General features: G+C 47.4%; 1 protein-coding gene across 1 annotated transcript in view; it reads right to left on the bottom strand.

The window, feature by feature from the left end:
* The window catches only part of LOC144497596 (mitochondrial adenyl nucleotide antiporter SLC25A24-A-like), a 137,826-nt gene that overhangs the window by 21,574 nt on the left and 91,569 nt on the right, over positions 1-24,683 (bottom strand). Inside the window, exon 8 of the mRNA XM_078219041.1 lies at positions 10,463-10,630. Coding sequence (XP_078075167.1) covers positions 10,463-10,630 — 168 coding nt within the window. The remainder of the gene's footprint in view (positions 1-10,462; positions 10,631-24,683) is intronic.

Raw genomic sequence — 24,683 nt, 5'->3', positions numbered from 1 at the left:
CCTGGTAAACCTCCTCTGTACTCTCTCCAAAGCCTCCACGTCCTTCTGGTAGTGTGGCGACGAGAACTGGACGCAGTATTCCAAATGCGGCCGAACCAACGTTCTATACATCTGCAACATCAGACCCCAACTTTTATACTCTATGCCCCGTCCTATAAAGGCAAGCATGCCATATGCCTTCTTCACCACCTTCTCCACCTGTGACGTCACCTTCAAGGATCTGTGGACTTGCACACCCAGGTCCCTCTACACCCTTTATGGTTCTGCCAGTTATCGTATAGCTCCTCCCTACATTATTTCTACCAAAATGCATCACTTCGCATTTATCAGGATTGAACTCCATCTGCCATTTCTTTGCCCAAATTTCCAGCCTATCTATATCCTTCTGTAGCTTCTGACAATGCTCCTCACTATCTGCAAGTCCTGCCAATTTTGTGTCGTCCGCAAACTTACTGATCACCCCAGTTACACCTTCTTCCAGATCGTTTATATAAATCACAAACAGCAGAGGTCCCAATACAGAGCCCTGCGGAACACCACTAGTCACAGGCCTCCAGCCGGAAAAAGACCCTTCCACTACCACCCTCTGTCTTCTGTAACCAAGATGTGGAGATGCCGGCGTTGGACTGGGGTAAACACAGTAAGAGGTTTAACAACACCAGGTTAAAGTCCAACAGGTTTATTTGGTAGCAAAAGCCTCACAAGCTTTCGGAGCTGCAAGCCCCTTCTTCAGGTGAGTGGGATTTCTGTTCACAAACAGAGCATATAAAGACACAAACTCAATTTACATGAATAATGGTTGGAATGCGAATACTTACAACTAATCAAGTCTTTAAGAAACAAAACAATGTGAGTGGAGAGAGCATCAAGACAGGCTAAAAAGATGTGTATTGTCTCCAGACAAGACAGCCAGTGAAACTCTGTGGGGGTTACAAATAGTGTGCCATGAACCCAATATCCCGGTTGAGGCCGTCCTTGTGTGTGTGGAACTTGGCTATCAGTTTCTGCTCAGCGACTCTGCGCCGTCGTGTGTCACAAAGGCCGCCTTGGAGAACGCTTCCCCGAATATCAGAGGCCGAATGCCCGTGACCGCTGAAGTGCTCCCCAACAGGAAGAGAACAGTCTTGCCTGGTGATTGTCGAGCGGTGTTCATTCATCCGTTGTCGCAGCGTCTGCATAGTTTCCCCAATGTACCATGCCTCGGGACATCCTTTCTTGCAGCGTATCAGGTAGACAACGTTGGCCGAGTTGCAAGAGTATGTACCGTGTACCTGGTGGATGGTGTTCTTACGTGAGATGATGGCATCTGTGTCGATGATCCGGCATCTTTTTAGCCTGTCTTGATGCTCTCTCCACTCACATTGTTTTGTTTCTTAAAGACTTGATTAGTTGTAAGTATTCGCATTCCAACCATTATTCATGTAAATTGAGTTTGTGTCTTTATATGCTCTGTTTGTGAACAGAATTCCCACTCACCTGAAGAAGGGGGTTGCAGCTCCGAAAGCTTGTGTGGCTTTTGCTACCAAATAAACGTGTTGGACTTTAACCTGGTGTTGTTAAACTTCTTATTCTGTGACCAAGCCAGTTCTCTACCCATCTAGCCACCTCCCCCTTTATCCCATGAGATTCAACCTTTTTCACCAGCCTACCATGAGGGACTTTGTCAAACGCTTTACTAAAGTCCATATAGACGACATCCACGGCCCTTCCCTCGTCAACCATTCTGGTCACTTCTTCAAAAAACTCCATCAGGTTAGTGAGGCATGACCTCCCTCTCTCAAAACCATGCTGACTATCGTTAATGAGTTTATTCCTTTCTAAATGCGCATACATCCTATCTCTAAGAATCTTCTCCAACAACTTCCCCACCACGGATGTCAAGCTCACCGGCCTATAATTACCTGGGTTATCCTTCGTACCCTTCTTAAATAACGGGACCACATTAGCTATCCTCCAATCCTCTGGGACCTCACCTGCGTCCAGTGAAGAGACAAAGATTTGCGTCAGAGGCCCAGCGATTTCATCTCTCGTCTCCCTGAGCAGCTTTGGATAGATTCCATCAGGCCCTGGGGATTTGTCAGTCTTTATATTCTCTAACAAACCTAACACTTCCTCCCTTGTAATGGAGATTTTCTCCAACGGTTCAACACTTCCCTCCGAGACACTCCCGGTCAACACATCCCTCTCCTTTGTGAATACCGACGCAAAGTATTCATTTAGGATCTCCCCTACTTCTTCGGGCTCCAAGCATAATTCCCCACTTTTGTCCCTGAGAGGTCTGATTTTTTCCCTGACAGGTCTGATTTTTTCCCCGACAATCCTTTTGTTCCTAACGTATGAATAAAATGCCTTGGGATTCTCCTTAATCCTGTCTGCCAAGGACATTTCGTGACCCCTTTTTGCCCTTCTAATTCCCCATTTGAGTTCTTTCCTACTTTCTTTGTACTCCTCCAGAGCTCCCTCCGTTTTTAGCTGCCTGGACCTAACATATGCCTCTCTTTTCTTTTTGACCAGTCCCCCATATTTCCCTGGTTATCCACGGTTCTCGAATCCTACCCTTCCTATCCTTCTTTTTTACAGGCACATGCCTGTCCTGTAGCCCTAACAACTGTTCCTTAAAAGACTCCCACATGCCAGATGTGGATTTACCCTCAAACAGCCTCTCCCAATCAAGAGCTGCCAATTTCTGCCTAATCCCACTAAAGTTAGCCTTCCCCCAATCCAACACCTCACCCTTGGGACACCACTCATCCTTTTCCATCACTATTCTAAAGCTAACAGAATTGTGGTCACTATTTGCCACATGTTCCCCTACCAAAACTTTGAAGACCTGACCGGGCTCATTCCCCAGTACTAGGTCCAGTATAGCCCCCTCTCTAGTCAGGCTATCTACATATTGTTCCAAAGAACCCTCCTGTACACATTTTACAAATTCCTCCCCATTCAGAGTCCCAGCTCTCAGCGATTTCCAGTCTATACCAGGGAAATTGAAGTCTCCCACTACAACAACCCTATTTTTCCTGCACCTATCCAGTATCTCCTGACATATCCATTCTTCCACTTCCCTTGGGCTGTTGGGGGGCCTGTAGTATACCCCCAACATAGTGACTGCACCCTTCCTGTTTCTAAGCTCCACCCAGAGTGACTCGTTACACGCCCCCTCTGAATTGTCCTCCCTCTGCACCGCTGTAATATGCTCTCCAACTAATACTGCTACTCCCCCACCTCTTTTGGCCCCTCCTCTGTCTCGCCTAAAACACATGTACCCTGGAATATTCAGCTGCCAGTCCTGTCCCTCTTTCAACCAAGTCTCTGTCACCACAACCACATCCAAATTCCTCGTGAGCATTAAGGCCCTAAGTTCGTCTGTCTTACCTGCTACGCTCCTTGCATTGAAGTATAAGCACTCCAGACCTCCAGGCCCAGTGAGGTCATCCTCCCCCAGAGTGCTCTTCTTCTTTGCCAGCCTTGCCCCAGCCCCAAGCTCGTCCCCAGCCTCTACACTTGTAGACCTAATATTTTGATCCCCACCAAATCTGCCACCAAATAAACCTGTTGGACTTGAACCTGGTGTTGTTAAACTTCTTATTCTGTCAAGAAGCCAGTTTTGTAACCATTTAGATACATCACCCTGGATCCCGTGAGATTTAACTTTATGCAACAACCTACCATGCGGTACCTTGTCAAAGGCTTTGCAAAAGTCCATGTCGACAACATCAACTGCACTGCCCTCATCTACCTCCTTGGTTACCCCTTCAAAAAACTCAATCAAATTTGTGAGACATGATTTTCCACTCACGAAGCCATGCTGACTGTCCCTAATCAGTCCTTGCGTCTCTAAATGCTTGTAGGTTCTGTCTCTCAAAATACCTTCCAACAACTTACCCACCACAAATGTGAGACTCACTGGCCTGTAGAACAAAGAAAATTACAGCACAGGAACAGGCCCTTCGGCCCTCCAAGCCTGCACCGACCATGCTGCCTGACTGAACTAAAACCCCCTACCCTTCCGGGGACCATATCCCTCTATTCCCATCCTATTCATGTACTTGTCAAGACGCCCCTTAAAAGTCACTACCGTATCCGCTTCCACTACCTCTCCCGGCAACGAGTTCCAGGCACCCACTACTCTCTGTGTAACAAATCTGCCTCTTACATCTCCTTTAAAACTTGCCCCTTGCACCTTAAACCTGTGCCCCCTAGTAATTGACTCTTCCACCCTGGGAAAAAGCTTCTGACTATCCACTCTGTCCATGCCTCTCATAATCTTGTAGACTTCTATCAGGTCTCCCCTCAACCTCCGTCGCTCCAGTGAGAACAAACCAAGTTTCTCCAACCTCTCCTCATAGCTAATGCCCTGCATACCAGGCAACATCCTGGTAAATCTTTTCTGTACCCTCTCCAAAGCCTCCACATCCTTCTGGTAGTGTGGCGACCAGAATTGAACACTATATTGTAAGTGCGGCCTAACTAAGGTTCTATAAAGCTGCAACATGACTTGCCAATTTTTAAACTCAATGCTTGACAAATTCACTGGAATTCTTTAAGGATGTAACTAGTAGAGTTGATGAGGGGGAGCCAGTCGATGTGGTTTATTTGGACTTTCAGAAAGCTTTCGAAAAAATCCCAAATAAGGGGGTAAGGTTCAGTGGAGATGTGCGGGGGAAGTTTTTTTTACACAGAGGGCGGTGGGGGCCTGGAATGCACTGCCAAGTGAGGTGATTGAGGCAGTTACATTAGCGACATTAAGACTTATCCGGATAGACACATGAACAAATGGGTAGAGGGATACAAGTGGTTGATTGGATAGGTAAACGTGATCGGTGCAGGCTTGGAGGGCCAAGGGACCTGTTCCTGTGCTGTACTGTTCTTTGTTTGTCCTTTATCCGTGGGACATAGGCATCGCTGGCTGGTCAGCATTTATTGCTGATCCCAAGTTGCCCTTGTTCAAAGGGCATTTGAGAAGCAACCACATTGTTCTGGTTTTGGAGTCACATGTAGGCCAGACCGGGTACGGACGGCAGATTTCCTTCCCTAAAGGACATTAGCAAACCAGATGGGTTTTTCTGACAAACAACAATGGTTTCATCGTCATCAGTGGATTCTTAATTCCCGATTTTAAAAAAAATTCAAATTCCACCATCTGCCATGGTGGGATTCGAACCCAGATCCCCAGAACATTAGCTGAGTTTCTGGATTAATTGTCTAGCGAGAATACAATATGCCATCGCCTCCCCATTATTCATTATATATATTAATGATTTAGCTGAGGGGACAGGTACAAAAGTGTCCAGAGAAGCAATTTTTTCACACAGAGGGTGGTGAGTGTCTGGAACAAGCTGCCAGAGGTAGAAATCATCATAGAAACCCTACAGTACAGAAAGAGGCCATTCGGCCCATCGAGTCTGCACCGACCACAATCCCACCCAGGCCCTACCCCCATATCCCTACATATTTTACCCGCTAATCCCTCTAATCTACGCATCCCAGGACACTAAGGGGCAATTTTTTAGCATGGCCAATCAACCTAACCCGCACATCTTTGGACTGTGGGGGGAAACCGGAGCACCCGGAGGAAACCCACGCAGACACGAGGAGAATGTGCAAACTCCACACAGACAGTGACCCAAGCCGGGAATCGAACCCAGGTCCCTGGAGCTGTGAAGCAGCAGTGCTAACCACTGTGCTACCGTGCCACCCACGGTGCTACCGTGCCGAAGATAGTAGTAGAGGCGGGTACAATTATGTCTTTTAAAAAGCATTTAGACAGTTACATGGGTATAGAGGGGTATGGGCCAAATGCGGGCAAGTGGGACTAGCTTTGGGGTTTAATAAAAAGGGTGGAATGGACAAGTTGGGCCGATGGGCCTGTTTCAATGCTGTAAACCTCTTTGACTCTATAATGGGCAAATGTTCTCAAATAAATTTGAAGCGTCGGGGCGAGTGAGTAAATGTTTGCCTTGCCAGTTTTTTCAGCAGGATAGGTATGTGAATTTATGGCACTCTGTGCAATACAGAAGCCATAATGTGAATCTCGCCAGGAGGGGGAGGGGGGAAGCTGGAGTCTCAGCTCATCTGAGATGCTGGCTGCTGAGCTTCAGGATGCCATTGTGCAGGCTCCCTGATCGCCCAGTCTACTGTGTAGACACAGGATAAACAAGGCAATGGGAGATCTGTCACTCTCCCCCGCCCCTGATCACTGCCCCGGCTGATTGCCCCCACCACCCTCCACGATCAGCAGCCTGGCCCATTGCTCCCCCCACCCCCCGATTGTAGCCCCAATCCTATCGCCACCTCACAGATCACCCCCACTGCAGAATTCTCCCTTCCCTCCCTTCCTATGGACTTTCCCCCACCTCCTGTTAGGCTCAGCCGGGCCCTGCAACCACCCCCCCCACTGGCACTCCCAGGGTGCCAGGCTGGCAGTGCCCCCATGACTGCCCAGTCCTGCCAACAACCACCCAGGGGGCTTCCATAGGAACATAAGAATTAGGAGCAGGAATAGGCCATCTGGCCTCTCGAGCCTGCTCCGCCATTCAATAAGATCATGGCTGATCTTTTCGTGGACTCAGCTCCACTTACCCGCCCGCTCACCATAACCCTTAATTCCTTTACTGTTCAAAAATTTACCCATCCTTGCCTTAAAAACATTCAATGAGGTAGCCTCAACTGCTTCACTGGGCAGGGAATTCCACAGATTCACAACCCTTTGAGAAGAAGTAGTTCCTCCTCAACTCAGTCCTAAATCTGCTTCCCCTTATTTTGAGGCTATGCTCCCTAGTTCTAGTTTCACCCGCCAGTGGAAACAACTTCCCTGCTTCTATCTTATCTATTCCCTTCATAATCTTATCTATTCCCTTCATAATCTTATATGTTTCTATAAGATCTCTCCTCATTCTTCGGAATTCCAATGAGTATAGCCCCAGTCTACTCGGTCTCTGCTCATAAACCAACCCTCTCAACTCCGGAATCAACCTAGTGAATCTCCGTTGCACCCCCTCCTGTGCCAGTATATCCTTTCTCAAGTAAGAAGACCAAAACTGTACACAATACTCCAGGTGTGGCCTCACCAGCACCTTATACAGCTGCAACATAATCTCCCTCTTTTTAAACTCCATCCCTCCAGCAATGAAGGACAAAATTCCATTTGCCTTCTTAATTACCTGCTGCACCTGCAAACCAACTCCTTGTGATTCTTACACAAGGACACCCAGGTCCCTTTGCACAGCAGCATGCTGCAATTTTTTACCATTTAAATAATGGTCCATTTTGCTGTTATTCCTACCAAAATGGATGATCTCACATTTACCAACATTGTACTCCATCTGCCAGACCCTCGCCCACTCACTTAGACTATCTATATCCCTTTGCAGACTTTCAGTGTCCTCTGCACACTTTGCTCTGCCACTCATCTTAGTGTCATCTGCGAATTTTGACACACTACACTTGGTCCCCAACTCCAAATCATCTATGTAAATTGTAAACAATTGCGGTCCCAACACTGATCCCTGAGGCACACCACTAGTCACTGATTGCCAATCAGAAAAACACCCATTTACCCCCACTCTTTGCTTTCAGTTAGTTAACCAATCCTCTATCCATGCTAATACATTACCTGTAACATAAGAACATAAGAAATAGGAGCAGGAGTAGGCCATCTGGCCCTTCGAGTCTGCCCCGCCATTCAACAAGATCATGGCTGATCTGAAGCGAATCAGTTCCACTTACCCGCCTGCTCCCCATATCCCCTAATTCCCTTATCGATCAGAAAACTATCTACCCGTGATTTAAACATATTCAACGAGGAAGCCTCCACCACTTCAATGGGCAGAGAATTCCAGAGATTCACTACCCTCTGAGAGAAGAAGTTCCCCCTCAACTCTGTTCTGAACCGGCCCCCCCCTTATTGAGGCTGTGCCCTCTAGTTCTGGTTTCCCTCCTAAGTGGAAAGAATCTCTCCACCTCTACCCTATCCAGCCCCTTCATTATCTTATGTGTCTCTATAAGATCACCCCTCATCCTTCTAAACTCCAACGAGTACAGACCCAATCTGTTTAATCTCTTCTCATAAGCCACACCCCTCATCTCCGGTATCAACCTGGTGAACCTTCTCTGCACTCCCTCCAAGGCCAATATATCCTTTCGCAAATAAGGGGACCAAAACTGCACACAGTACTCCAGTTGCGGCCTCACCAGTGCCTTGTACAGTTGCAGCAAGACCTCCCTGCTTTTATATTCTATCCCCCTCGTGATAAAGGCCAACATTCCATTCGCCTTCTTGATCACCTGCTGCACCTGCAGACTGAGTTTTTGCGATTCGTGCACAAGGACCCCCAGGTCCCTCTGCACAGTTGCACGATGTAATTTTTCTCCATTTAAATAATATTCCATTTAAATAATAACACCATGCACCTTTATCTTATGTAGCAGTCTTTGGTGCAGCACCTTGTCAAATGCCTCTGGAAATCCAGGAGGCTTCAATGGCCTCCAGTCCCACCAGCAATCCTGGTCCCCATTGGTGAGGACTATCTGCAATCCTCACCAGTGAGGGTACTAAGATAAGGTAAGCCTGGGGCTCATTAGTGAAATGTAAAACGTATCATTAATAGTTATAATTTTGCCAGCAAAACGGGGCTGGAACATCGCGAGAGGCGAGAAATCAGGTGCCAACCAGATTTTCTGCCTCTTGCCCCATCTTACCGGCTCGCCTTGCTGATCGACCAGTGTGCCGGGCCAGTAAGATCATGCCCAATAGCTCCAACTTTGCAGATGATACAAACTTGAGTGGGAGGGTGAGCTGTGAGGAGGATGCAGAGATGCTTCAGTCTGATTTGGACAAGTTACATGAGTGAGCAAATGAATGGCAGATGCAGTATAATGTGGATAAATGTGAGGTTATCCACTTCAGTAGCAAAAACAGGAAGGCAGATTGTTATATGAATGACCATAAATTAGGCAAGGGGAGTGTGCAGCGGAACCTGAATGTCCTTGTACACCAGTCACTGAAGGGAAGCATGCAGGTGCAGCAGGCGGTAAAGAAGGCAAATGGTATGTTGGCCTTCATTGTGAGAAGTTTCGAGTACAGGAGCAGCGGTGTGTTGATGCAACTACAGTAAGAAATCTAACAACACCAGGTTAAAGTCCAACAGGTTTATTTGGTAGCAAAAGTCAGTGGCTTTTGCTACCAAATAAACCTGTTGGACTTTAACCTGGTGTTGTTAGACTTCTTACTGTGTTTACCCAAGTCCAACGCCGGCATCTCTACATCTTGATGCAACTATACAGGGCCTTGGTGAGGCCACACTTGGAATACTGAGAGTTTTGGTCTCCTGAGGAAGGATATCCTTGCCCTGGGGGGAGTGCAGCGAAGGCTTATCAGACTGATTCCTGTGATGACAGGACTGACGTATGAGGAGAGATTGTGTTGGTTAGGATTGTATTTGCTGGAATTCAGAAGAATGGGGGGGGAATCTCAAAGAAATCAATAAAATTCGAAAAGGACTGGGACAGTTTAGATGCAAGAAGGAGTTTCTGATGGTGGAGGAGTCCATAACCAGGAGCCACCTGGGTCCCTGGCGCTGTGAGGCAGCAGTGCTAACCATATTGCTTGTGGTTTAAGGAACTCTATCGGAATGCACACAGCATTCTCAACAAGATAGGTGATTGGAAGCACAAATCGAGATAAATAGGTACGGTTTAGTCACCATTACAGAGACATGGCCGCAGGGTGACCAGAATTGGGAACTGGATATTCAAGGATATTCATCATGTCTGTTGCACAGGCACAAAGGAAAAGGCAGTGGAAGCAGAATCACTGCCAGATTGGGATTAGTACTGACAGGTATTTGATCGTCAGCAGGGACCAATATCAGTTCCTGTACCGTGTGACTCTATGTCTCTGAACTGGGAGCTTATTTTTTATTCATTCGTGGGACATTCTGCCTGGCATGCCCTCCTGCACTCTTCATTGAACCAGGCTTGGCTGCTTGGCTTAATGGTCAAGGTAAAGTGAGGGAAATGCCAGACCATGAGGTTACAGATTGTGTTTGACACAATTATGCCCACATTTGTCTCAACAAGGACTGTGCGGTAGTCACTAGTACAGAGACAGTCACCGACAGATAACATAGGCATAGAAGATAAGAGCAGGAGGAGGCCATTTGGCCCTTCGAGCCTGCTCCGCCATTCATTATAATCATAGCTGATCATCCAACTCAATACATCTGCAACAGGTAAACTGATGACGACAATGTCAAGTCGCTTTTTCCTTCTTGTTGGTCACCTCACCAACTGCTGCAGGTCCAGTTTGGCAGGTTTGACCTTTAGGAGCCTGATGGACTTTGAACGTTTATGCAGATTTGAGTGTATGGAGCAGTGAGGAATAGATGAGTTTGACCACTGGCCCACCTGCCCTTAATCAACAAATATAAGGAAACATTTAAGGTTATCTTTTTGAACCTACCTCATAGATAGCAAGATCAATGCCGGCATATGGAATAATACCCAGAATGTTTGGAATGTAGCCTTTGTAAAATGCAATCAATCCTTCCTGCTTCATTATTTTCTTGATGCAGTCCCCTAGCCCCGCGTATTGTCCAGTCTTCCGCAGAGCCATTCGAGTCTTTAGCACCTTGAAACGATCAGCAAAACAGAAGAATAGTTAGAACTTAGACTGAAGCAGAGCTCAAACCCTCCATCATTAAACAGTGCATCTTTGGTGGCTAAACACAATGGCCAAGGAGGTTTGATTGGGGATCATGTTCTTCAGACAAGTTGGAGATCGTATTCTCTATGTGAGAATTCAGTGTCAGGAACATCATTCCAGCACACAGGAGCAAGGGGGGAGATCTCTCACCATCACTTCCTGGGAGGCCCGAACTCTGACCTTCACCCCAAAGAGCTTACATCCAAATCCTAGAGTATCTAAATTATTATATAGATCATTTTCCTCATTTTATTCATGAAACATGAACATTCCTAATTGCCCTGGACAATGTGATGGTAAACTGCTTTCTTAAATTGCAGCAATCCATGTAGTGCAGGTACACCCACGGTGCTGTTAGGGAAGGAGTTGCAGGATTTTGACCCAGTGACAGTGAAGGAATGGTGATCAACATAGAAACTAGAAGCAGGACTAGGCCCCTCAGCCCCTCAACCTGCTGCGCCATTCATTTTGATCATGGCTGATCATCGAATTCAGTATCCTGATCCCCCTTCCTCCTATATCCCTTGATCCCTTTAACCCCAAAAGCTATATCTAATTTCTTCTTGAAATCAAACAACGTGTTGGCCTCATTCTGTGGTAGTGAATTCCACACATTCACCACCCTCTGGGTGAAGAAATTTCTCCTCAATTCAGTTCTAAAAGTTTACCCCTTATCCTCAAACTATGACCCCTAGTTCTGGACTCCCTCACCATGGGAACGTTCTCTCTCAATCACCCTGTCTAACCCTGTTGGAATTTTATGAGTTTCTATGAGATCCCCTCTCACTCTTCTGAACTCCAGTGAATATAATCCTAACCGACTTAGTCTCTCCTCACATGACAGACTTGACTTCCCAGGAATCAGCCTGGTAAACCTTCTCTGCACTCCCTTTACAGCAAGGACATCCTTCCTCAGATAAGGACACCAAAACTGTACAAAATACTCCAGGTGTGGCCTCACCAATGCCCTGTACAATTGCAGCAAAACATCCCTATCACTATACTCAAATCCTCCCACTATGAAGGCCAATATACCACTTGCATTCTTTACTGCCTGCTGTACCTGCACGCTTACTCTCAGCGACTGATGCACGAGGACTCCAAGGTCTCGTTGAGTATTCACCTCTCTCAATTTACATCCATTCAAGTAATAATCTATCTTCCTATTATTGCTACCAAAGTGGATAACCTCACATTTATCCACATTATACTGCATCTGCCGTGCAGATGCCCACACACTCAGCCTGTCCAAATCACGCTGAAACATCTCTGCATCCTCAAAGAACAAAGAACAGTACAGCACAGGAAACAGGCCCTTCGGCCCTCCAAGCCTGTGCCGCTCCTTGGTCCAACTAGACCAATCGTTTGTATCCCTCCATTCCCAGGCTGCTCATGTGACTATCCATGTAAGTCTTAAATGATGTCAGCGTGCCTGCCTCCACCACCCTACTTGGCAGCGCATTCCAGGCCCCCACCACCCTCTGTGTAAAAAACATCCCTCTGACATCTGAGCGATACTTCGCCCCTCTCACCTTGAGCCCGTGACCCCTCGTGATCGTCACCTCCGACCTGGGAAAGAGCTTCCCACTGTTCACCCTATCTATCCCCTTCATAATCTTGTACACCTCTATTAGATCTCCCCTCATTCTCCGTCTTTCCAGGGAGAACAACCTCAGTTTACCCAATCTCTCCTCATAGCTAAGACCCTCCATACCAGGCAACATCCTGGTAAACCTTCTCTGCACTCTCTCTAACGCCTCCACGTCCTTCTGGTAGTGCAGCGACCAGAACTGGACGCAGTACTCCAAATGTGGCCTAACCAGCGTTCTATACAGCTGCATCATCAGACTCCAGCTTTTATACTCTATACCCCGTCCCATAAAGGCAAGCATACCATAGAAAGTAGGAAAGAACTCAAACGGGGAATTAGAAGAGCAAAAAGGGGTCACGAAATGTTCTTGGCAGACAGGATTAAGGAGAATCCCAAGGCATTTTATTCATACGTTAGGAACAAAAGGGTTGTCAGGGAAAAAATCGGACCTCTCAGGGACAAAAGTGGGGAATTATGCTTGGAGCCCAAAGAAGTAGGGGAGATCCTAAATGAATACTTTGCGTCGGTATTCACAAAGGAGAGGGATCAGTTGACTGGGAGTGTCTCGGAGGGGAGTGTTGAACCGTTGGAGAAAATCTCCATTACAAAGGAGGAAGTGTTAGGTTTGTTAGAGAATATAAAGACTGACAAATCCCCAGGGCCTGATGGAATCTATCCAAGGCTGCTCAGGGAGACGAGAGATGAAATCGCTGGGCCTCTGACGCAAATCTTTGTCTCGTCACTGGACGCAGGTGAGGTCCCAGAGGATTGGAGGATAGCTAATGTGGTCCCGTTATTTAAGAAGGGTAGGAAGGATAACCCGGGTAATTATAGGCCGGTGAGCTTGACGTCCGTGGTGGGGAAGTTGTTGGAGAAGATTCTTAGAGATAGGATGTATGCGCATTTAGAAAGGAATAAACTCATTAACGATAGTCAGCATGGTTTTGTGAGAGGGAGGTCATGCCTCACTAACCTGGTGGAGTTTTTTGAAGAAGTGACCAAAATGGTTGACGAGGGAAGGGCCGTGGATGTCGTCTATATGGACTTTAGTAAAGCGTTTGACAAAGTCCCTCATGGTAGGCTGGTGAAAAAGGTTGCAGCTCATGGGATAAAGGGGGAGGTGGCTAGATGGGTGGAGAACTGGCTTGGTCACAGAAGACAGAGGGTGGTAGTGGAAGGGTCTTTTTCCGGCTGGATGCCTGTGACTAGTGGTGTTCCGCAGGGCTCTGTATTGGGACCTCTGCTGTTTGTGATTTATATAAATGATCTGGAAGAAGGAGTAACTGGGGTGATCAGTAAGTTTGCGGACGACACAAAATAGGCAGGACTTGCAGATAGTGAGGAGCATTGTCAGAAGCTACAGAAGGATATAGATAGGCTGCAAATTTGGGCAAAGAAATGACAGATGGAGTTCAATCCAGATAAATGCGAAGTGATGCATTTTGGTAGAAATAATGTCGGGAGGAGCTATACGATAAATGGCAGAACCATAAAGGGTGTAGATACGCAGAGGGGCCTGGGTGTGCAAGTCCACAGATCCTTGAAGGTGACGTCACAGGTGGAGAAGGTGGTGAAGAAGGCATATGGCATGCTTGCCTTTATAGGACGGGGCATAGAGTATAAAAGTTGGGGTCTGATGTTGCAGATGTATAGAACGTTGGTTCGGCCGCATCTGGAATACTGCGTCCAGTTCTGGTCGCCACACTACCAGAAGGACGTGGAGGCTTTGGAGAGAGTACAGAGGAGGTTTACCAGGATGTTACCTGGTATGGAGGGGCTTAGTTATGAGGAGAGATTGAGTAAACTGGGGCTGTTCTCCCTGGAAAGACGGAGGATGAGGGGAGACTTAATAGAGGTGTATAAAATTATGAAAGGCATAGATAGGGTGAACGGTGGGAAGCTTTTCCCCAGGTCGGTGGTGACGTTCACGAGGGGTCATAGGTTCAAGGTGAAGGGCGGGGGGGAGATTTAACACAGATATCAGAAGGACATATTTTATACAGAGGGTGGTGGGGGCCTGGAATGCACTGCCAGGCAAGGTGGTGGAGGCGGACACACTGGGAACATTTAAGACTTATCTAGACAGCCATATGAACGGAGTGGGAATGGAGGGATACAAAAGAATGGTCTAGTTTGGACCAGGGAGCGGCGCGGGCTTGGAGGGCCGAAGGGCCTGTTCTTGTGCTGTATTGTTCTTCGTATATGCCTTCTTCACCATCTTCTCCACCTGTGTTGCCATCTTCAAGGATTTGTGGACTTGCACACCTAGGTCCCTCTGTGTTTCTATACTCCTGATGACTCTGCCATTTATTGTATAACTCCTCCCTACATTATTTCTTCCAAAATGCATCACTGCGCACCTCCTCACAGCTCACCCTCCCACCCAACTTTGTATCATCTGCAAATTTGGAGATAATACATTCAGTTCCCTCTTCCAAATCATTAATATATAATGTGAACAGTTGGGGTCCCAGCACAGACCCCTGTGGAACCCCACTAGTCACTGACTGCCAATCAGAAAAAGACCCATTTATGCCAACTCTTTGCTTCCTATCTGCTAATCAGCTTTCTATCCATCTCAAGACATTACCTGCAATTCCATGTGCTTTAACTTTATATAGTAGTCTGTTATGTGAGACCTTGTTGAAAGCCTTCTGAAAGTCTAAATAAACCACATCTATCCACTGGTTCCCCTCTGTCAACTCTACATCCTCAAAATTCCAATAGATTCGTCAAGCATGATTTCCCTTTTGTAAATCCATGCTGATTATATCACTGCCTCCCAAATGCCGAGTTATGAGATCCTCGATAATGGACTCCAGCAACTTCCCCAGTCCCGACGTTAGGCTGACTGGTCTATAGTTCCCCGTTTTCTCTCTACCTCCCTTTTTGAATAATGGGCTTACATTAGCTACTCTCCAGTCTGTAGGAACTATTTCAGAGTCCAAAGATTTTTGGAAAATAACCACCAATGGATCTACTATTTCCAGGGCCACTTCCTTAATTATTCTGGGATGAAGATTATCAGGATCTGGATATTTATCCACTTTCAATCCCATCAATTTCCCCAAAACCATTTCTCGACTAATGCTGATTTTCTTCAGCTCCTCATTAAAACATGTTTCTCTCAGCACTTCTGATACATTATTCATGTCTTCCTTTGTGAAGACTATAGCAAAATATAAATTTACTTCCTCAGCCATTTCTTTATTCCCCGTTATGAATTCTCCCATTGCTCTGAATCCTTGCAAAGGTTCCCATCCCCTTGCCATATTAGTTTAAACTCTCCCCAACAACTCTAGCAAGTACAACACCCCCCCTGCCCCCTCCCCGCCCCCCACCCGCCCCCTCCCCAAGGACATCAGTCCCGATCCCCCTGCCCAGGTGTAACCCGTACAGTTTGTACAGGTCCCACCTCCCCCAGAACTGGTCCTAATGCCCTATGAATGTGAACCCCTTTGCCTTACATCATCTTTTCAGCCACGTATTCATCCTATGTATCCTGCTGTTTCTACTCTGACTAGCACGTGGCACAGGTAGCAATCCTGAGATCACCACCTTTGAGGTCCTACTTTTCAGCTTGCCTCCTAACTCCCTATATTCTGCTTTTAGGACCTCATCCCTTTTTTTTTTAACCTATGTCTATAACTATTGCATTCTCACACTTTTTACCCCTCCCCTCTGTAGCAGATTGAACCGTGGTGCAAAAGATTTGTCTGTTGCTGTTTTCCCAGAAAGGCTATTCCCCTCAACAGTATCCAAAACCGTATATCTGTTCTGCAGGGGAATAGCCACAGGAGATTCCTGCACTACCTGCCTAGCTCTCTTGCTCTGTCTGGTGGTCACCCATTCCCTTCCTGCCTGTGGAGTCTGAGCCTGTGGTGTGACCACCTCTCTATATGTGCTATCCACGATACTCTCTGACTCGCGGATGCTCCACAGTGTCCCTATTTACCACTCCAGCTCCGAAAAGTGGCTTCCAGGAGCTGCAGCTGGAGACACTTCCTGCTCACATACTGGCCCCGGGCACTGAAAATGTTCCCGGCCTCCCACATGGAGCACGAAGAGCAGACCACGGCTTGGAATTTTAAATTAAAGTTCCAAGACAGGGTGGTGTGGGGCTTGGAGGGGAACTTCCAGGTGGCGTGTTCCCTTACATCTGCTGTCCTTGTCCTTTTGGTGATAGAGGTCAAGGGGAGAACGTGCAGACGCCACACAGACAGTGACCCAAGCCGGGAATCGAACCCAGGTCCCTGGCGCAGTGAAGCAGCAGTGCTAACCACCGTGCCTCTCAAACCAGCCTCCCATTCCTTGGAAAAGCAGCCAGCATAATCAAAGACCTCATGCACCCCGGACATTCTCTCTTCCGCCTTCTTCCGTCGGGAAAAAGATACAAAAGTCTGAGGTCACATACCAACCAACTCAAGAACAGCTTCTGCCCTGCTGCTGTCAAACCTTTGAATGGACCTACCTCGCACTAAGTTGATCTTTCTCTACACCCTAGCTATGACTGTAACACTACATTCTGCACTCTTTCCTTGCCTTCTCCCCTATGTAGTCTATGAACAGCATGCTTTGTATAGCATGCAAGAGGCAATAATTTTCACTGTATCCCAATACATGTGACAATAATAAATCAAATCAAATCTACACTGTGGAACAAAGGGACCTTGGCGTGTTTGTCCACAGATCTCTAAAAGCGGAAGGGCATATTAGCTGGGTGGTGAAAAAGGCATGTGGGACACTCGCCTTTATCAATTCAGGCATAGATTACAAAAGCAGGGAAGTCATGTGGAGTTGGATAGAACTTTGGTGAGGCCACAGCTGGAGCACTGTGTGCATTCTGGTCGCCACATTATAGGAAGGATGTGATTGCACTGGAGGGGGTGCAGAGGAGATTCACCAGGATGCTGCCTGGGATGGAACATTTAAGTTATGAAGAGAGGTTGGAAACGCTTGGGTTGTTTTCATTGGAGCAGAGAAAACTGAGGGGTGACCTGATCGAGGTGTACAAGATTATGAGGGGCATGGACAGAGTGGATAAGGAGCAGCTGTTCCCCTTAGTTGAAGGGTCAGTCACGAGGGGACAGAGGTTCAAGGTGAGGGGTAGGTGGTTTAGGGAGGATGTGAGGAAAAAGCTTTTTATAGGTAATTGGGTTACCGTCAAGCGAGGGAAAGGGAAAGGGCAGGCAGAGCAGGGTTCCCCTGTGGCCATTCCCCTCCACTGCAGATATACCGATTTGGATACTGTTGTGGGGGATGCCTTACCTGGGACAAGCTGCGGCAGCCGGATCTCTGGCACTGAGTCTGGTTCTGCAGCGCAGAAGGGAGGGTGGAAGAAGAGGAGAGCGGTAGTGATAGGGGACTCGATAATCAGAGGTACAGACAGGAGGTTCTGTGGTCGTGACAGAGACTCCCGCATGGTTTGTTGCCTCCCGGGTGCCAGGGTCAGCGATGTCTCTGATCGCGTGCACAGCATTCTAAAGTGGGAGGGTGATCAGCCAGATGTCATGGTACACATCGGTACCAATGACGTAGGAAGGAAGAGTGAGGAGGTCCTGAAGAGTATAGAGAGCTTGGTAGGAAGTTAAAAAGCAGAACCCCGAGGGTAGTAATCTCAGGATTGCTACCTGTGCCACGTGCCAGTGAGGGTAAGAGTAGGATGCTCAGGTGGATGAACACGTGGCTGAGGAACTGGTGCAGGGGGCAGGGTTTCAGATTTCTAGATCATTGGGACCTCTTCTGGGGCAGGTGGGACCTGTACAAGAGAGACGGGTTACACCTGAACTACAAGGGGACCAATATACTTGCAGGGAGATTTGCTAGTGTTATTGGGGAGGGTTTAAACTAGATTTGCAGGGGGATGGGAACCAGAGTGCCAGAGCAGATAGTGGAGCGGGGGTGAAAATAAATGATGTATAGAATGCTGGTTAGGCCACATTTGGAGTACTGCGTCCAGTTCTGGTCGCCGCACTACCAGAAGGACGTGGAGGCGTTAGAGAGAGTGCAGAGAAGGTTTACCAGGATGTTGCCTGGTATGGAGGGTCTTAGCTATGAGGAGAGATTGGGTAAACTGGGGTTGTTCTCCCTGGAAAGACGGAGAATGAGGGGAGGTGTACAAGATTATGAAGGGTATAGATAGGGTGAACAGTGGGAAGCTTTTTCCCAGGTCGGAGGTGACGATCACGAGGGGTCATGGGCTCAAGGTGAGAGGGGCGAAGTATAACTCAGATATCAGAGGGATGTTTTTTACACAGAGGGTGGTGGGGGCCTGGAATGTGCTGCCAAGTAGGGTGGTGGAGGCAGGCACGCTGACATCGTTTAAGACTTACCTGGATAGTCACATGAGCAGCCTGAGAATGGAGGGATACAAACGATTGGTCTAGTTGGACCAAGGAGCGGCACAGGCTTGGAGGGCCGAAGGGCCTGTTTCCTGTGCTGTTCTTTGTTCTTTGTAATAGTTCATGCAAAATCACAAATAGAAGGGTTGTGTGTGGTGGTAATAATCTTCTCAGGTGTGTCTATTTCAATGCCAGGAGTATTGTGGGGAAGGAAGACGAGCTGAGGGCATGGATTGACACATGGAATTATGACATTATAGCCATTAGTGAAACTTGGCTACAGGAGGAGCAGGACTGGCAGCTCAATGTTCTAGGGTTCCGATGTTTCAGACGTGATAGAGGCAGAGGGATGAAGGGTGGGGGGGTGGCATGGCTAGTCAGGGAAAATGTTACAGCAGTGCTCAGGCAGGACAGATTAGAGGACTTGTCTTCCGATGCCATATGGGTGGAGCTGAGAAACAGGAAAGGTATGACCACATTAATGGGGTTGTATTATAGACCACCCAATAGTCAGCGAGAATTGGAGGAGCAAATCTGCAGAGAGATACCTGACAACTGCAGGAAACAAAGTTGTGATAGTAGGGGATTTTAATTTTCCACATATAGATTGGGACTCCCATACTGTTAAAGGTTTAGACGGGTTAGAATTTGTAAAATGTGTTCGGGAAAATTTTCTAAATCAATATATAGAGGTACCAACTAGACAGGATGCAATATTAGATCTCCTATTAGGAAACGAGTTAGGACAAGTGACGGAAGTGTGTGTCGGAGAACACTTTAGTTCCAGTGATCATAACGCCATTAGTTTCAACTTGATCATGGATAAAGCTAGATCTGGTCCTCGGGTTGAGGTTCTAAACTGGAAAAAGGCCAAATTTGAAACATAGAAACATAGAAAAACTACAGCACAAACAGGCCCTTCGGCCCACAAGTTGTGCCGAACACATCCCTACCTTCTAGACCTACCTATAACCCTCCATCCTATTAAGCTCCATGTACTCATCCAGGAGTCTCTTAAAAGACCCTATTGAGTTCGCCTCCACCACCACTGTCGGCAGCCAATTCCACTCGCCCACCACCCTCTGTGTGAAAAACCTACCCCTAACATCTCCCCTGTACCTACCCCCCAGCACCTTAAACCTGTGTCCTCTCGTAGCAGACATTTCCACCCTGGGAAAAAGCCTCTGAGAGTCCACCCGATCTATGCCTCTCAACATCTTATACACCTCTATTAGGTCTCCTCTCATTCTTCGTCTCTCCAAGGAGAAAAGACCGAGCTCCCTCAGCCTATCCTCATAAGGCATGCCACTCAATCCAGGCAACATCCTTGTAAATCTCCTCTGCGCCCTTTCAATCTTTTCCACATCCTTCCTGTAATGAGGCGACCAGAACTGAGCACAGTACTCCAAGTGGGGTTTGACGAGGGTCTTATATAGCTGCATCATCATCCCCGGACTCCTAAACTCAATCCCTCGATTGATAAAGGCCAACACACCATACGCCTTCTTAACCACCTCCTCCACCTGCGGGGCCGATTTTAGAGTCCTATGGACCCGGACCCCAAGGTCCTTCTGATCCTTTACAGTACTAAGAGTTTTTCCCTTTATATTCTACTCCTTCATCCCATTTGACCTACCAAAATGGACCACGACGCATTTATCTGGGTTGAAGTCCATCTGCCACTTCTCCGCCCAGTCTTGCATCCTATCTATGTCCCACTGTAACTTCTGACATCCCTCCAGACTATCCACAACCCCACCAACCTTCGTGTCGTCGGCAAACTTACCAACCCATCCCTCCGCTTCCTCATCCAGGTCATTTATGAAAATGACAAACAGCAAGGGTCCCAGAACAGATCCCTGGGGCACACCACTGGTGACCGACCTCCATTTAGAAAAAGACCCATCTATACCCACTCTCTGCCTCCTTTGGGCAAGCCAGTTCTGGATCCACCGGGCAGCAGCCCCTTGGATCCCATGCCCTCTCACTTTTTCTAGAAGCCTTGCATGGGGGACCTTATCGAACGCCTTGCTAAAATCCATATAAACCACATCTACCGCCTTCCCTTCGTCAATGTGTTTAGTCACATTTTCGAAGAACTCCACCAGGCTCGTAAGGCACGATCTGCCCTTGACAAAACCATGCTGAGTATTCTTGAGCATACTAAACCTCTCTAAATGCTCATATAGCCTGTCCCTCAGGATCTTCTCCATCAGTTTACCAACCACTGATCATTTAGTTTAATGAGTTTGTCCCATGTGGGCACCAGGGTGAGAACAGAAGTGTAATTTCTTTCACTGAAGGGCAGGGTCGTTGATTGTCCGGTGGTCCCCTAAGGTCGAAACCCACCCCCTGTTCCCCGACCTGCTGCCTCTCTTAAACCCACCTCCCCCCACTTGCCCCTCCCCCTTACCCAGCAATGGCACGGTGGTACAGTGCAGTGGTTCGCACTGCAGTCTCACAGTGCCAGGGACCCAGGTTCGATTCTCAGTCTCGGGTCACTGTCTGTGTGGAGTTTGCACATTCACCCAATGTCTGTGTGGGTTTCCTCCAGGAGCTCCGGTTTCCTCCCACAATCCGAAGATGTGCGGGTTAGGGCGATTAGCCATGGTAAATTGCCTCTAGTGTCAGGGGATTAACAGGGTAAATATGTAGGGATACGGGAATAGGGCCTGGGTGGGATTGTGGTCGCTGCAGACTCGATGGGCCGAATGGCCTCCTTCTGCACTGGAGGGATTCTATGTTTATGATTTAAAGTTTAAAAGTTTATTTATTGGTCTCAAGTAAGGCTTGCAACAACATTGCAATGCAGTTACTGTGAAATTTCCCCAGTCGCCACACTCCGGCACCCGTTCGGGTCAATGTACCGAACCGGCACGTCTTTCAGAATGTGGGAGGAAACCGGAGCACCCGGAGGAAACCCACACAGACACGGGGAGAATGTACAAAGTCCACACAGACAGTGACCCAAGCCGGGAATCGAATCCAGATCCCTGGTGCTGTGAAGCAGCAGTGCTAACCATTGTGCTACCGTGCCACTCACTGGAATTTATGATTCTAGCCAGGTGGAAAGAGCAGTCAGTAAAGCATTCTGTATCCTGGGCTTTATTAATAGGGGCACAGAGTACAAGAGCAAGGAGGTTATACTGAACTTATACAAGATACCAGTTAGACTCAGCGAGAATATTGTGTACAGCTCTGGGTGCTGCAGTATAGGAAGGATGTGAATACATTGGAGAGAGAGCAGATGTGCAGCTCCAGGGTCCCGGGTTCGATTCCCGGCTCGGGTCACTGTCTGTGTGGAGTTTGCACATTCTCCCCGTGTCTGCGTGGGTTTCCTCCGGGTGCTCCGGTTTCCTCCCACAGTCCAAAGATGTGCGGGTTAGGTTGATTGGCCAGGTTAAAAAATTGCCCCTTAGAGTCCTGGGATGTGTAGGTTAGAGGGATTAGCGGGTAAAAATATGTGGGGGTAGGGCCTGGGTGGGATTGTGGTCGGTGCAGACTCGATGGGCTGAATGGCCTCCTTCTGCACTGTAGGGTTTCTATGATTTCTATGAGATGAGAAAGGATCTAAAAAGCGTGGATTGGGACAGGCTGTTCTCTGGCAAGGATGTGAATGGTAAGTGGGAGGCCTTCAAAGGAGAAATTTTGCGAGTGCAGAGTTTGTATGTTCCTGTCAGGATTAAAGGCAAAGTGAATAAGAATAAGGAACCTTGGTTCTCAAGGGATATTGGAACTCTGATAAAGAAGAAGAGAGAGATGTATGACATGTATAGGCAACAGGGAGCAAATAAGATGCTTGAGGAGTATAAAAAGTGCAAGAAACTACTTAGGAAAGAAATCAGGAGGGCTAAAAGAAGACATGAGGTTGCTTTGGCAGACAAAGTGAAGGATAATCCTAAGAGCTTCTACAGGTATATTAAGAGCAAAAGGATAGTAAGGGATAAAATTGGTCCTCTTGAAGATCAGAGTGGTCAGCTATGTATGGAACCAAAAGAATCGGGGAAAATATTAAATGGGTTTTTTGCATCCGTACTTACTAAGGAAACTGGCATGGAGTCTATGGAAATAAGGCAAACAAGTAGGGAGGTCATGGAACCTATACAGATTAAAGGGGAGGAGGTGCTTGCTGCCTTGAGGCAAATCAGAGTAGATAAATCCCCAGGACCGGACAAGGTATTCCCTCGGACCTTGAAGAAGACTAGTGTTGGATTGAGGGAAGGCTAACTTTAGAGGGATTAGGCAGAAATTGGCAGCTCTTGATTGGGAGAGGCTGTTTGAGGGTAAATCCACAACTGGCATGTGGGAGTCTTTTAAGGAACAGTTGTTAGGGCTGCAGGATAGGCATGTGCCTGTAAAAAAGGATAGAAAGGGTAGGATTCGAGATCCGCGGATAACCAGGGAAATTGAGGGACTGGTCAAAAAGAAAAGAGAGGCGTACGTTAGGTCCATAGAACATAGAACATAGAACATAGAACATTACAGCGCAGAACAGGCCCTTCGGCCCACGATGTTGCACCGACCAGTTAAAAAAAAAAAAAAAAATGTGACCCTCCAACCTAAACCAATTTCTTTTCGTCCATGAACCTATCTACGGATCTCTTAAACGCCCCCAAACTAGGCGCATTTACTACTGATGCTGGCAGGGCATTCCAATCCCTCACCACCCTCTGGGTAAAGAACCTACCCCTGACATCGGTTCTATAACTACCCCCCCTCAATTTAAAGCCATGCCCCCTCGTGCTGGATTTCTCCATCAGAGGAAAAAGGCTATCACTATCCACCCTATCTAAACCTCTAATCATCTTATATGTTTCAATAAGATCCCCTCTTAGCCGCCGCCTTTCCAGCGAAAACAATCCCAAATCCCTCAGCCTCTCCTCATAGGATCTCCCCTCCATACCAGGCAACATCCTGGTAAACCTCCTCTGCACCCTCTCCAAAGCCTCCACATCCTTCCTGTAATGTGGGGACCAGAACTGCACACAGTACTCCAAGTGCGGCCGCACCAGAGTTGTGTACAGTTGCAACATAACGCTACGACTCCTAAATTCAATCCCCCTACCAATAAACGCCAAGACACCATATGCCTTCTTAACAACCTTATCTACTTGATTCCCAACTTTCAGGGATCTATGCACACATACACCTAGATCCCTCTGCTCCTCCACACTATTCAAAGTCCTCCCGTTAGCCCTATACTCAACACATCTGTTATTCCTACCAAAGTGAATTACCTCACACTTCTCCGCATTAAACTCCATCCGCCACCTCTCGGCCCAACTTTGCAACCTGTCTAAGTCTTCCTGCAAACTACGACACCCTTCCTCACTGTCTACCACACCACCGACTTTGGTGTCATCAGCAAATTTGCTAATCCACCCAACTATACCCTCATCCAGATCATTAATAAATATTACAAACAGCAGTGGCCCCAAAACAGATCCCTGAGGTACACCACTTGTAACCGCACTCCATGATGAATATTTACTATCAACCACCACCCTCTGTTTCCTATCCGCTAGCCAATTCCTGATCCAATTTCCTAGATCACCCCCAATCCCATACATCTGCATTTTCTGCAGAAGCCTACCATGGTGAACCTTATCAAACGCCTTACTAAAATCCATATATACCACGTCCACTGCCTTGCCCCCATCCACCTCCTTGGTCACTTTCTCAAAAAACTCAATAAGGTTAGTAAGGCACGACCTACCTGCCACAAAACCATGCTGACTATCACCTATCAATTCATTACTCTCCAAATAACTATAAATCCTATCCCTTATAATTTTTTCCAACATCTTGCCGACAACAGAAGTGAGACTCACCGGTCTATAATTCCCGGGGAAGTCTCTGTTCCCCTTCTTAAACAATGGGACAACATTCGCTAACCTCCAATCTTCTGGTACTATACCAGAGGCCAACGACGACCTGAAGATCAGAGCCAGAGGCTCTGCAATCACTTCTCTTGCCTCCCAGAGAATCCTTGGATAAATCCCATCCGGACCAGGGGATTTATCTATTTTCAGACCCTCCAGAATAT

The sequence above is a fragment of the Mustelus asterias genome, chromosome 8 (genome assembly GCF_964213995.1).
Source record: "Mustelus asterias chromosome 8, sMusAst1.hap1.1, whole genome shotgun sequence".
In the NCBI taxonomy this organism is placed as follows: domain Eukaryota; kingdom Metazoa; phylum Chordata; class Chondrichthyes; order Carcharhiniformes; family Triakidae; genus Mustelus; species Mustelus asterias.
The sequence above is the reverse complement of the archived record's forward strand: the minus strand, read 5'-3'. Positions and strand labels throughout refer to the sequence as shown.